This window comes from Dipodomys ordii, unplaced genomic scaffold (genome assembly GCF_000151885.1).
Source record: "Dipodomys ordii isolate 6190 unplaced genomic scaffold, Dord_2.0 Scaffold2, whole genome shotgun sequence".
NCBI classification, from domain to species: Eukaryota; Metazoa; Chordata; class Mammalia; order Rodentia; family Heteromyidae; genus Dipodomys; species Dipodomys ordii.
The window spans coordinates 31,898,184-31,910,160 of NW_012267218.1; the positions used below are offsets into that span (position 1 = coordinate 31,898,184).

The 11,977-nt window shown below is 41.7% G+C and overlaps 1 protein-coding gene across 3 annotated transcripts in view; it reads left to right on the forward strand.

The window, feature by feature from the left end:
- The window catches only part of Wdr89 (WD repeat domain 89), a 45,087-nt gene extending 33,234 nt beyond the window's left edge, over positions 1-11,853 (forward strand). For 2 of the 3 annotated variants that reach the window (XM_013012385.1, XM_013012387.1), the window contains exon 2: positions 10,247-11,853. In XM_013012385.1, coding sequence (XP_012867839.1) covers positions 10,275-11,444 — 1,170 coding nt within the window. In that variant the 5' untranslated portion in view covers positions 10,247-10,274 and the 3' untranslated portion in view covers positions 11,445-11,853. Of the gene's footprint in view, positions 1-6,566; positions 6,655-10,246 lie in introns of those variants that run through there. The other variant, XM_013012392.1, reaches the window with a different exon arrangement.
- The last annotated feature ends 124 nt before the right edge of the window (positions 11,854-11,977 follow it).

Consider the following 11,977-nt stretch of genomic DNA (forward strand, 5'->3'; position numbering starts at 1 on the left):
CTTTTTTCTTTTTGCTTATGTGGTGCTGAGGAATTGAACCCAGGGCCTCAGGCATGCAAGGCAAGCGTTCTACCACTGAGCCACCTTCCCAGCCCCTTGTTACCAATTTCTAACTGATAACATATAGTACTTTTAAACTATGTCACTCCTTCCCTCACTCTCTCCCAGTTTTTCTCTCCCATCTCTACCCACAAGTTGTATAGTTCATTTTCAGTAGTGTCCAGTGAGTACTATTGCTGCATTTGCTCACCTTTGTCCATTTCTGGGCCCCCCACCCTTCCAAAGACTAGTAAAACAAAAAAGACAAAAAGAGAACAAAACCAGCAACAAAGAAAAATCTCTTGTTTCTATTACCTAGAGTTCATTTCAAAAAATATTATTTTGTATTTTGTGATCAAATGCACAATAGGCATATGCCTTTGCTGACTCTTCTTTTATGGAATTATTTTACTTAGGCTCTCCTTTGTATTTCAAACCCAAACCAAGTCAGTTGAGAAATAGGCAACACAAACTAGCTGTATTTAAAATGAAACAGACCACTTGTGGTGTGTGTGTGTGTGTGTGTGTGTGTGTGTGTGTGTGTCTGTCTGTCTGTCTGTCTGTCTGTCTGTCTGTCTGTCTGAATGTCTGAGGATCAATTCCTGGGGCCCACCCCTGCTAGGCAAGCTTTCCACCACTGACCAGAACATTTTATTAGGTTTATTTTAATAGTCAATGTAGTGAAATAACATTTTGTTTTCTGCATTAGTTCACTTTTACCTGACTCCTGTAATACATTTCCTCTCAATTTTAATATGAAAAATTTCAAACGAACACTATGTATGAACACTAGTACTGATACCAGCCAGATTTACCCGTCTAATGTTTGGCTTATTTTTTCTAGGCATGTTATTTTTTTACAAACTATTGGAAATGCCATGACTTTTTTAGTAGTCACAGTGGCATTATACTTTATTAGAAATGTGGCATTATACTTTATTAGAAATGACACTTTGAGCTGGGTGCCAGTGGCTCACGCCTATAATCCTAGCCACTAAGGAGGCTGAGATCTAAGGATCATAGTTCAAAACCAGCCCAGCCATGCAAAGTCTGTGAGACTCTTATCTCCAATCAACCACTCAGAAAACTCGAAATGACACTGTGGCTCAAGTGGTAGGGCGCTAGCTACCCTTGATTTGAAGAGCTCAGGGACAGCGCCCAGGCCCAGAGTTCAAGCATCATGACCGCCAAAAAAAAAAAAAAAGGACACTTTGAATTTTCTAGTCAGTATCCATATTTCCACAGTTATTCTCAATTTTAAAAAACAACAACTGAACCAAGGGTTGGGAATGTGGCTTAGCGGTAGAGTGCTTGCCTAGAATGCATGAAGCCCTGGATTTGATTCCTCAGTACCAAATAAAAAAACAGGAAGTAGGGGCTGGGAAGGTAGCTCAGTGGTAGAACACTTGCCTAGCATGCCTGAGGCCCTGGGTTCGATTCCTCAGCACCACATAAGCAAAAAGAAAAAAGCTGGAAGTGGCGCTGTGGCTCAAGTGGTAGAGCTCTAGCCTTGAACTGAAGAGCTGAGGGACAGCGCCCAGGCCCAGAGTTCAGACCCCACGACCGGACCCTAAAAAAAATAAAAAAATACAACAACAGGAAATGGTCCTGTGGTTCAAGTGGTAGAGTGCTAGCCTTGAGCAAAAAAGCTCAGGGACAGTGTCCAGGCCCTCAGTTCAAGCCCCAAGACCCCCCCCCCCCGACCCCTCCCATCCCCTGCAAACATACAAAGACATGCTCCTCAGTGGCCTACTTCCTCCAATTGTGCCTCACTTAATAGTGGATTCATCAATGAACTCATCCGTAGATAAACTCATTGCAGTTAGTGCCCTATCATCTCTCAGCAGCAGCGCCAGTTAGTGACAGTGCATTCAATATATGAATCCTTTGCAGGGAATCCTTTGCATAATGAATCTTAAGACCAAAAAAATAGAAAAGGAGATCCTATTTAGGTCTTAATTAGCTAAAGAGTTATTTCTCAGAGATTAGCATTCCTTGAGTAATGTATTGGAGGATAGTAGTTCATTCGAAAGTTATTATTTGAAGCTTGACTCAAGGTGTCCATTTTTTTTTAATTTATTTTTTGTTGGTCATGGGGCTTGAACTCTGGGCCTGGATGCTGTCCCTGAGTTCTTCAAATCAAGGGTAGCTAGCTCTCTACCACTTGAGCCACAACGCTACTTCCGGTTTTCTGGTGGTTTATTGGAGATAAGAGTCTCACAGACTTTTCCTACCTGGGCTAGCTTTGAACTGTGATCCTCAGATCTCAGCCTCCTGAGTAGCTAGGATTATAGGTGTGAGCCACCAGCGCCTAGTGCATCCGTTCTTTAAATATCTAAAATCTCCCAGTTACTGAATTCTACTCAAATATGAGAATTGTACTCTAGTACTAAGCACCACAACAGTGTCCTTGTTCTCATGGCTTTCTGCTATTTCTTCATCTCATCTAGGACTTTAAAGGACTTACTTTAGAAGGTAATATGAAATATAAGAGATTGTCTTCTATTCCCAAAAGTTAGGCCCAGATTTAAATCAGTTTTTCATTAAACATAATATTCATTCATAGTATTGGGGTTTGAACTCAGTATCTTATGCTTTTGAAGCAGATTCTATACTCCTTGAGCCAGACATTAGCCTTTAAATTGGTACTGATTATTCGCTATATCCTTTAACTCAAGGACAAAGGATTTCAGTGTGTGTGTGTGTGTGTGTGTGTGTGTGTGTGCGCGCGCGTGTGTGCGCGCGCGTGCGTGCGTGCGTGCATGCCTCCCCAGTCCTGGCACTTGAACTTGGGCCTGGGCACTGTCCTTGAGCTTGTTGCTCAAGTCTACACTCTACCACTTGAGCCACAGCACCACTTCTGGCTCTTTCTGTTTATGTGGTACCGAGAAATCAAACCCATGGCTTCATGTATGTTAGGCAAGCATTCTACTGCTAAGCCACATTCCCAGCCTTTTTTATTTTTTTGTTTTGATTGCTTATGCGGCTTGAACTCTGGGCTTGGGAGCTGCTCCTGAGCCACTTTGTCCTCAAGGCTAGCATTCTACCGCTTGAACCACAGCACCACTTTCAGGTTTTGAGTAGTTAATTAGAGATAATAGTCTCACGGGGACTTTCCTGCCTGGGCTGCTTCCAACCACAATCCTCAAGTCTCAGACTCCTGAGTAGCTAGGATTAAGAGTATGAGCGACTGGCAGCTGACTTTTTTTTTTCTTTTCAGTTGTGGGGCTTGAACTCTGGGCCCGGGCGCTATTCCTGAGCTTTTCAGCTCAAGGTGAGCACTCTACCAATTGAGCCACAGTGCTACTTCCAGTTTTCTGGTAGTTAATTGGGGATAAGAGTCTCAGGGACTTTCCTGCCCAGGCTGGCTTTGAACCGCAATCCTCAGATCTCAACCTTTTTTTTTTTTTTTTTTGGGTCTGGTCGTGGGGCCTGAACTCTGGGCCTGGGCACTGTCCCTCAGCTCTTCAGCTCAAGGCTAGCGCTCTACCACTTGAGCTACAGCGCCACTTCCAGCTTTTTTCTTTTTGCTTATGTGGTGCTGAGGAATCGAACCCAGGGCCTCAGGCATGCAAGGCAAGTGCTCTACCACGGAGCCACCTTCCCAGCCCCTAGATCTCAACCTCTTGAGCTAGGGTTACAGGTGTGAGCCACTGGTACCCGGCCACCTGACTATTTTTTTTTGTTTTTTACAATACTGGGGTTTGAACTCAGGGCTTGCTAGTCAGGCACTTCCACTTAAGTTACCACCTAAGGTGTATCTTTTTTAATTTTTTTTTATTGTAGAGATACTGTACAGAAGGGTTACAGTTATATGAGTAAGGTAATTTCCTATAGAGAATTGTTACCCCCTCCTTTTTTTCCCCTCTGAGATGTATCTTGTAAGTAAGCAAACTGTCACAGCTTTTGGTACTTTATCCAGACCTTTTCTCCTTGTCTCCTCTCAGTGTTGGAATAGGAAAGGACAGTATAGATTAAAACTATAGATGTATCTATATAGAGAGCTACTGATATAGATAGATGTAAATGATATATCAGTGGCTCACTCATGTTCTCAGCTCTAACCATAATATTCCTTGGTCTGTTGAGGTCTAGAATGTCAATTGATTTTTTTTTGTTTTGTCCTGGGGCTTGAACTCAGGGCCTGGGCACTGTCTCTGAGTTTCTTTTGCTCAAGGGTAGCACTCTACCACTTGAGCTACAGCACCACTTCCTCGTCTTTCTTTTATGCATCCACACAAATGGGAAAAAAGAACAAAGATAGCTAATGCTATTTGCTTTTTTATGTTGTAATTAAGTTGAATCACAGGAAGTTTTCAACATCTTTTTGATAATTTTGAAGTAGATCTAATACTTTTTAAGATCCTGCAGCCGAAAAGTACAATTTGGAGATTGAGTTAAGTGTCGTGAGTGGGAGAGTTAGGTATTTATGAAGGATTCTACTTTCAATAACCAGGTTGATGCCAGAATGACATTATAAGGAACAAGATGGAGAAAATTATGAAGTGTTAGATTGTTGTTGTTGTTAAGAGGAAGGCTCTGAGAGGAGAACAAATAATTCAGGATATTATAGGATACATCTAAGGAGAAAAGGCCGGTAGATGCATGGAAATGTAAACTTATATATAGAAAGATGGCTCATTGGCCAATAGGTGGCAGTGGTGAGAAAGTGAAAGCGGCTTGAAGTTTGTTGAGGATTGGGGAGTAGACTATGCAAAGAAAACTGGTGTGGGGTCTCTATATGGAAATAAGGAATGATGCCTTAGCATGTAAAATTAACATGAGCTATAGCCTTTATTTATTTTTTTTTTGATTGGTCGTGGGGCCTGAACTCTGGGCCTGGGCGCTGTCCCTCAGCTCTTCAGCTCAAGGGGAGCGCTCTACCACTAGAGCCACAGTGCCACTTCCGGCTTTTTTCTTATGTGGTGCTGAGGAATCGAACCCAGGGCCTCATATATGCAAGGCAAGCACTCTACCACTGAGCCACCTTCCCAGCCCCTATATAGCCTTTAAAGATTATGTTTCAAATATGAGTTTTATGTCAGTGTGTTAGGCTGAAGTTAATGGTTTGTATGATTCCTCGTGCTGTTTGTATTTTTGGATGAATATGCTCAATCACTTGGAAGTACTGTGGAAATATACCAAGTTTATATTTTTTGAATTTTCTTTCCTTTGCGGTGTACTGCTCTTGGTGGTTTTCTATAGGAAGGTATGCTGCATTTAATCAGTGCACTCTGTGGACAGCCATTGATTGTTACCGTGTTAGTTTGCTGTAGCATGCCATGTGGGCTCCACTCTGCCTGCTTCACTGTCCAGTCCCCAGAAGCATTTGCACTAAAACTTTACAGGGGACTATTCCAATGCGAAAGAAACCCCCGACCACCCAAGTAGGGGAAGGAGAGCAGTCCTGCCTTGTCTGGCAGTGGAATCCTGAAAGCCATGTTCAATGTGTTTTTTTTGTTTGTTTGTTTTTGTTTTTGGTCCGGTGGTGGGGCCTGAACTCTGGGCCTGGGCGCTGTCCCTCAGCTCTTCAGCTCAAGGCTAGCACTCTACCACTTGAGCCACAGCACCACTTCCGGCTTTTTTTCTTTTTGCTTATATGGTGCTGGGGAATCGAACCCAGGGCCTCATGCATGCAAGGCAAGCGCGCTCTACCACTGAGCCACCTTCCCAGCCCCTCAATGTGTTTTTTGTTTGTATTAATCTGATCTCTTATATACAGAGTTCACTTAACTAGTGGTAAAAGACGTTTTTGTTTTTGGGGTTTTATTTTGCCAATTGTGGGACTTGAACTCAGGGCCTGAGTGCTGTCCCTGAGCCTCTTTGTACTCAAGGCTAGTATTCTACCACTTGAGTCACAGCACCACTTTGATTTTTGAGTGGTTAATTGATGATAGGAGTCTCACAGGGGCTTTTCTGCCTAGGCTGGCTTTGAACCTCTATCCTAAGATCTCAGCCTCCTGGGTAGCTAGGATTACAAGCCTGAGCCACTGGTGCCTGGCTAAGAATCAAGGCTTTTATAACTACTCTCAGTACTTGAAAAACAGGCTCTAGTTTTAATCTGGAATTAAAAAGTATTGTTTTCTGGCAGTATATATGAGTAGTTCTTTAGTTAAATGCACATTTCAAGATATATTAGAATAAATGTGGAACAAGGTTAAGTATTTTTCTTCACAAATATAAAATTTCAAGATTTCACTTTTCTACTCTTAAAGTATTTTTAAAAATTATGAATGCTGTGCTGGGAAGGTGGCCCAGTAGTAGAGTGCTTGCCTTGTATGCATGAGGCCCTAGGTTTGATTCTTCAGCACCACATAAATAGAAAAAGTTGGAAGTGGTGCTGTGGCTCAAGTGGTAGAGCACTACCCTTGAGCTGAAGAGCTCAGGGTCAGTGCCCAGGCCCAGAGTTCAAGCCCCAATACTGACAAAAAAAATTATGAATGTATTGTTTTATTAATTTCCATGATCTGAGGTCTTCTGCCAAATACAGAGATATGTTCAGTATTGTTATTATTGCTCCTAGAACTTTTAAACTCTTAAGGCACAAAAACAGAACCAATTATGCATTGATTTATCCAGTGATCGTTTTCAAAATGACAAAACAGAGTCAAAGTAGTAAGTTCAGTAAAATTGTTTCTTTTTTTTTTTTTTTTCAAAAATTGTGTTGTGGGCTGGGAAGGTGGCTCGGTGGTAGAATGCTTACCTTGCATGCATGAGGCCCTGGGTTTGATTCCTCAGCACCACATAAGCAGAAAAAGCTGGAAGTGGCGCTGTGGCTCAAGTGGTAGAGCGCTAGCCTTGAGCTGAAGAGCTGAGGGACAGCGCCCAGGCCCAGAGATCAGGCCCACGAGTGACTTAAAAAAAAAAATGTGTTGGATCTGAGGGAGCTGGAAGGAGGACACAGAATCAGTGGAAAGCAGGTGAAAAGATACAGCAGAGTGGCCCATCAGCTGCACTGGACGTTGATGAAAGTAAACTAAGCAATTCAAGGGCTGTGATAGGAAGGAGGGAAAAAGAAAGAGGGAACAGGCTGATACTAAGCAAAAAAGAAAGAAACATACCTATCACCTGATCTGGGAGAAGTAGTTTTAATGTTCATGGAGTTCATAAGCTTTAGAGAAGGGCATTAGACAGATTCTAGGGAACTGATCATTTGTATTTTCTGATGTTGGTAGTAGTTTATTTTGTGATCATGCATAAATGTGTACAGCTCTCTATATATATTGTGTTGAAGCTCATGCTTGTAATCCTAGCTACTCAGGAGGCTGAGATCTGAGGATTGTGGTTCAAAGCAGGAAAGTCTGTGAGACTCTTATCTCCAATTAAATCACAAAAAAAGCTGCAAGTAGTGCTGTGGCTCTCATGGTAGAGAGCTAGCCTTGAGCAAAAGTTGTCCAGGGACAGTGCGCAGGCCCAGTGTTCAAGCCTCAGAACTGACGAAAAAGAAAAAACCATGGTATTGAATGAAGAGAGCAAATTTAAAACCTATGAATGCGATGTCACTTTAATAAATTATTAATGATAAAAATGGTTTTGTTATGCTTTTTTTTTAAACTAGAAAATCTCAAGTAAAAGCTAGGCCTTAGTGGCTCATGCCTGTAATCCTGGCTATTCAGGAGGCTGTGGTCTGAGGATCTTGGTTCAAAGCCAGGATAGGCAGGAAAGTCTGTGAGACTATAATCTCCAGTTAGCCATCTGAAGACTGAAATTGGTGCTGTGGCTCAAAATAGTAGAGCACTAACCTTGAGCAAAAAAGCTTAGGGACAGCGCCCAAGCTCTGAGTTCAAACCCATGACCAAACAAACAAACAAAAAACTTCAAGTAAATTGCAAATGTTAAAATCTGGGTATTCCATATTTTAGTGTCTGCTATACTTCTTTATATGTTTGAAGTATTTTGGGGGGGGATGTTTATTTTTTGCTCAAGACTAGAGATCTGCCACTTTTTTTTTTTTTTTGGTCGGTTGTGGGGCTGAACTCTGGGCCTTGGCACTGTCCCTCAGCTCTTCAGCTCCGGGCTAGCTCTCTACCACTTGAACCACAGAGCCACTTCTGGCTTTTTCTGCTTATGTGGTGCTGAGGAATCGAACCCAGGGCCTCGTGCATGTGAGGCATGCACTCTACCACTGAGCCACCTTCCCAGCTTGAAATCTATCACTTTGAGCCACAGTGCCACTTTCAGTTTTCTGGTGGTTAATTGGTGATAAGAATATCAGGGACTTTCCTGCCCAGGCTGGCTTTGAACTGTGGTCATCAGATCTCAGCCTCCCGAGTAGCTAAGATTATAGGCATGAACCACCAATGTCCAGCTGAAGTAGTTTTTATTTAAGCATTTAAAATTTAATTTGGCTGATAAGGAGAGTCTGTAGGGAAGTGACACATACTATGACCTGAATAATAGGAGAAATTACTCATGCAAAAAATGGGAGGAAAAAAACAATCCAGGCACAGAAATAACTATTGCTACATCCCAAGGCAGAAAGTTGGCTTGTCTCGGGAACAAAACCATTTTAGCCTGTTTAGTTGGAAAACCAACAGGTATTCTGGTAACTATAAGCATAACTGATAAAATGGTCATTTAATTTCAGAATACTTAAATTCAAGGAAGTTCATTACTTTAGAAGTCCTCTAATTCTTCCACTGTTTTTCCCAATATAAGACTTACAGACTGATGGGGTAATACCAGAAGGTATTCAAGTCCCAGTCTCAGACCTAAAAAAGAAAGGTTCCTATCGCTGCTATAACAGATGACTGGACACTAGCTAACTTGAAACAATACACATGAAATCCTTACACTGCTGAAGGTCAGCTGTCCAAAGTAGGTGCCACTGGGCTTAAGTCAAGGTGCCAGCAGGGCTGTGGGCTGCACAGTTACTTGGAGGCAGGAGTGAAGATTTCCTTTTTTTTTTTTTTTTTAACCAGTTCTGGGGCTTGAACTCAGGGTCTAGGCACTGTCCCTGAGCTGCTTTTGCTCACTAGCACTCTACCACTTGAGCCACAGGGTTATTTCATACATGCTAAGCCACATTTCCAGCCCTGAATTTCTAGAGCCCTCCTACCTCTCCTGGCTTTTCACCTCCATCTTAAAAGCCAGCAATGCCATCCCTCTCTGTCCTTTTCCTACTAATGTCTCTTCTGCCTTCCTCTTCCACTTTTAAAGACAATGGAGACTACATTGGGCCTCCCTGGATAATCTAGGATAATCTTCCTATTTTAAGGCCAGCTTTAAATTGGTTAGCAACTTTAATTCCACCTGCAACCTCAATTCCCTGTACCATGTAACCTAACCTATTGTCAAGCCTCAGGAATTAAGGCATGAATATCTTTGGTGTACAATTTATTTTTTCCTTGACGCATCTCTGTTAAATTCTAATGTCATAGCCAGGAATTGGAGATCATTCCAAATCCTGGCCAATACCCTGAACCGTGAGTAGGCTCAAAAATCAGATTTGAGCTTGAAAAGAACTATTAAGTGGTCAATATGCATTTTCTTATTGTCTTACTAGCATAAAATATACATAGTAAATTCAGGAAAGGAACAATTCATTAGCAGTTTTAGTTACAATGTGGTAGAGAGCTGGTTAAAATACTAGATTTCGCAGTTCAGTGCCAGTCCAGGCAGGAAAGTATGTGACACGCTTATATCCAATTAACCTCCAGAAAACTGGAAATGGCACTGTGGCTCAAGTCATAGAGCGCTTGCTTTGAGCCAAAGATCTCAGGGACAAAGCCCAGGCCCAGAGTTTAAGCCCCACGATCAACAACAACAACAAAAAATAATAACTAGATTTCATTTCAGGTATTTTATACCAACTGTTTTCCCTTTTTTACCAGCCCTACCCCTGAGTCTCTCTGTGCTCAAGGCTAGCACTCTGCCACTTGAGCCACAGTGCCACTTCCAGCTTTTTCTGTGTATGTGTTACTGAGGAATTGACCTCAGGGCTTCATGCATGCTAGGCAAGCACTCTACCACTAAGCCAGATTCCCAGCCCCCAAAATGTATTTGACTGAATTTCACACTTAAAGAAGTTTCAAGTTTAATGTTTTTTTTTCTTTTTTAAAAAGTTATCTTTAAGTAGTTGTACAAAAGAGTGATGATTTAACAAAGCAGTTTATGAATACAGTGTATTTTGATCCCTGTCACCCCTTTCAACATTCTCACTCATCCTTCCCTCAAGTTTGGTTTTCACTTTTTATTTTTATTACAGAGTTCTACTTGTGGATGCTCCTGTTGATATGGAAAAGATTGAAGAAGAATTTGCTAATCTGCATATTGTTAAACGCTCCTCAGAACCTAAAGAACCCACTTACCTGCTGGGCATAGACACATCCAACACTGGACGAGCAGAAAAAGGAAGCATAGTTGCTGTTTTATGTTCTAATGAATCAATAAGAATATATGATAAGGAAACCCTAAACATACTGCATAAATTTAGTGGACATCCAGGGCTTCTTAATGGAGTCAAATTTGCAAATTCCTGTGACAATGTATATTCAGCAAGTACTGATGGCACCATAAAATGTTGGGATGCTCGATTAGCCAGTGACAAGCCCGTTCAGCTGTTCAAGGGTTACCCTTCTAATACTTTTATCAGTTTTGATATCAACTGTAAGGATCATGTCATTTGTGCTGGTACAGAAAAAGTTGACGATGATGCACTGTTGGTGTTTTGGGATGCAAGAATGAATTCTCAGGATCTGTCTACTGGTAGAGAACCACTGGGTGCATATTCAGAGACACACAGTGATGACATCACTCAAGTACGTTTCCATCCCAGCAATCCCAACATGCTTGTCTCCGGCTCAACTGATGGGTTGGTAAATGTATTTGATATTGGTGTGGATAATGAAGAGGATGCTCTGCTCACAACCTGTAACTCAGTTTCATCAGTAAGCTGTATCGGTTGGTCTGGCAAAGATTATAATCAGGTTTACTGCATGACACATGATGAAGGATTTTGTTGGTGGGACTTAAATAACTTGGACTCTGATGAACCAATTACACGACTTTGCATCCAAGATGTCAGAGAAATCTTCAACATGAAAGAAAGTAATTTGGATTATTTGATTGGTGGCCTGTATCATGAAAAGATGGACAAATTGTTTGTTATTGGAGGAACAAACACAGGAAAGATTCACTTAGTGAATTGCGCCCCATCAGGACTGACCCACGTGGCCAGCCTTCAGGGAGGGCATACTGCCACCGTTCGTTCCTTCTGTTGGAACATGCAGGATGATTCTCTGCTGACTGGAGGAGAAGATGCACAATTGTTACTTTGGAAACCTGGAACTGGAAACAAGGAAGAGAAGACCTTCACAAAGAAAGACAGCATGAAAATAGCATCCTCTGTGCATCAGCGAGTGCGCGTCCACAGTCATGAGTCGTATAAGAGAAAGACAAAGTGATGCAGCAGGGATGTGAGAGTGCCAAGCACTGTGTTGTAGCTTTGGTCTACTACCTTTGGTAGATGTATGCAAAGCTGTGTATGAATGAACAACAGAATCAGCCAGCAAGCAATCCTGGAGAAGTGTTGAGAATGTGTTATATATATGAAAATATTTTTAAGGCATCTATTTAGTAAGAAAAAAAAATCAATGAGTTGAAAGTAAAATTGTGTGCCTCATTTAAAAAACCCATCTGTTGAGTTACTAAATGTTGGGTTTAAAGGAATTGATCTGATATGAACTTTTTAGAAGTAAATAGCTGGGAAACTTAATAGAACAGGTGGTTTGAACTGTGTTGTTGTTGTTTTTAACATGATCTTTGTTTATAAATCCAAATCAGACTCTTCATTTGAGGAGCTTCTGCTTAATACACCTAAAGTCTTCCTTCCTTCCTTCCTCTCTCTCTTTCTTTCTCTCTTCCTCTCTCTCTTTCTCTCTCTCTTTCTCTTGTTTCTCTCTTTCTTTCTCTCTCTTCTTTCTCTCTCTCTCTCTCT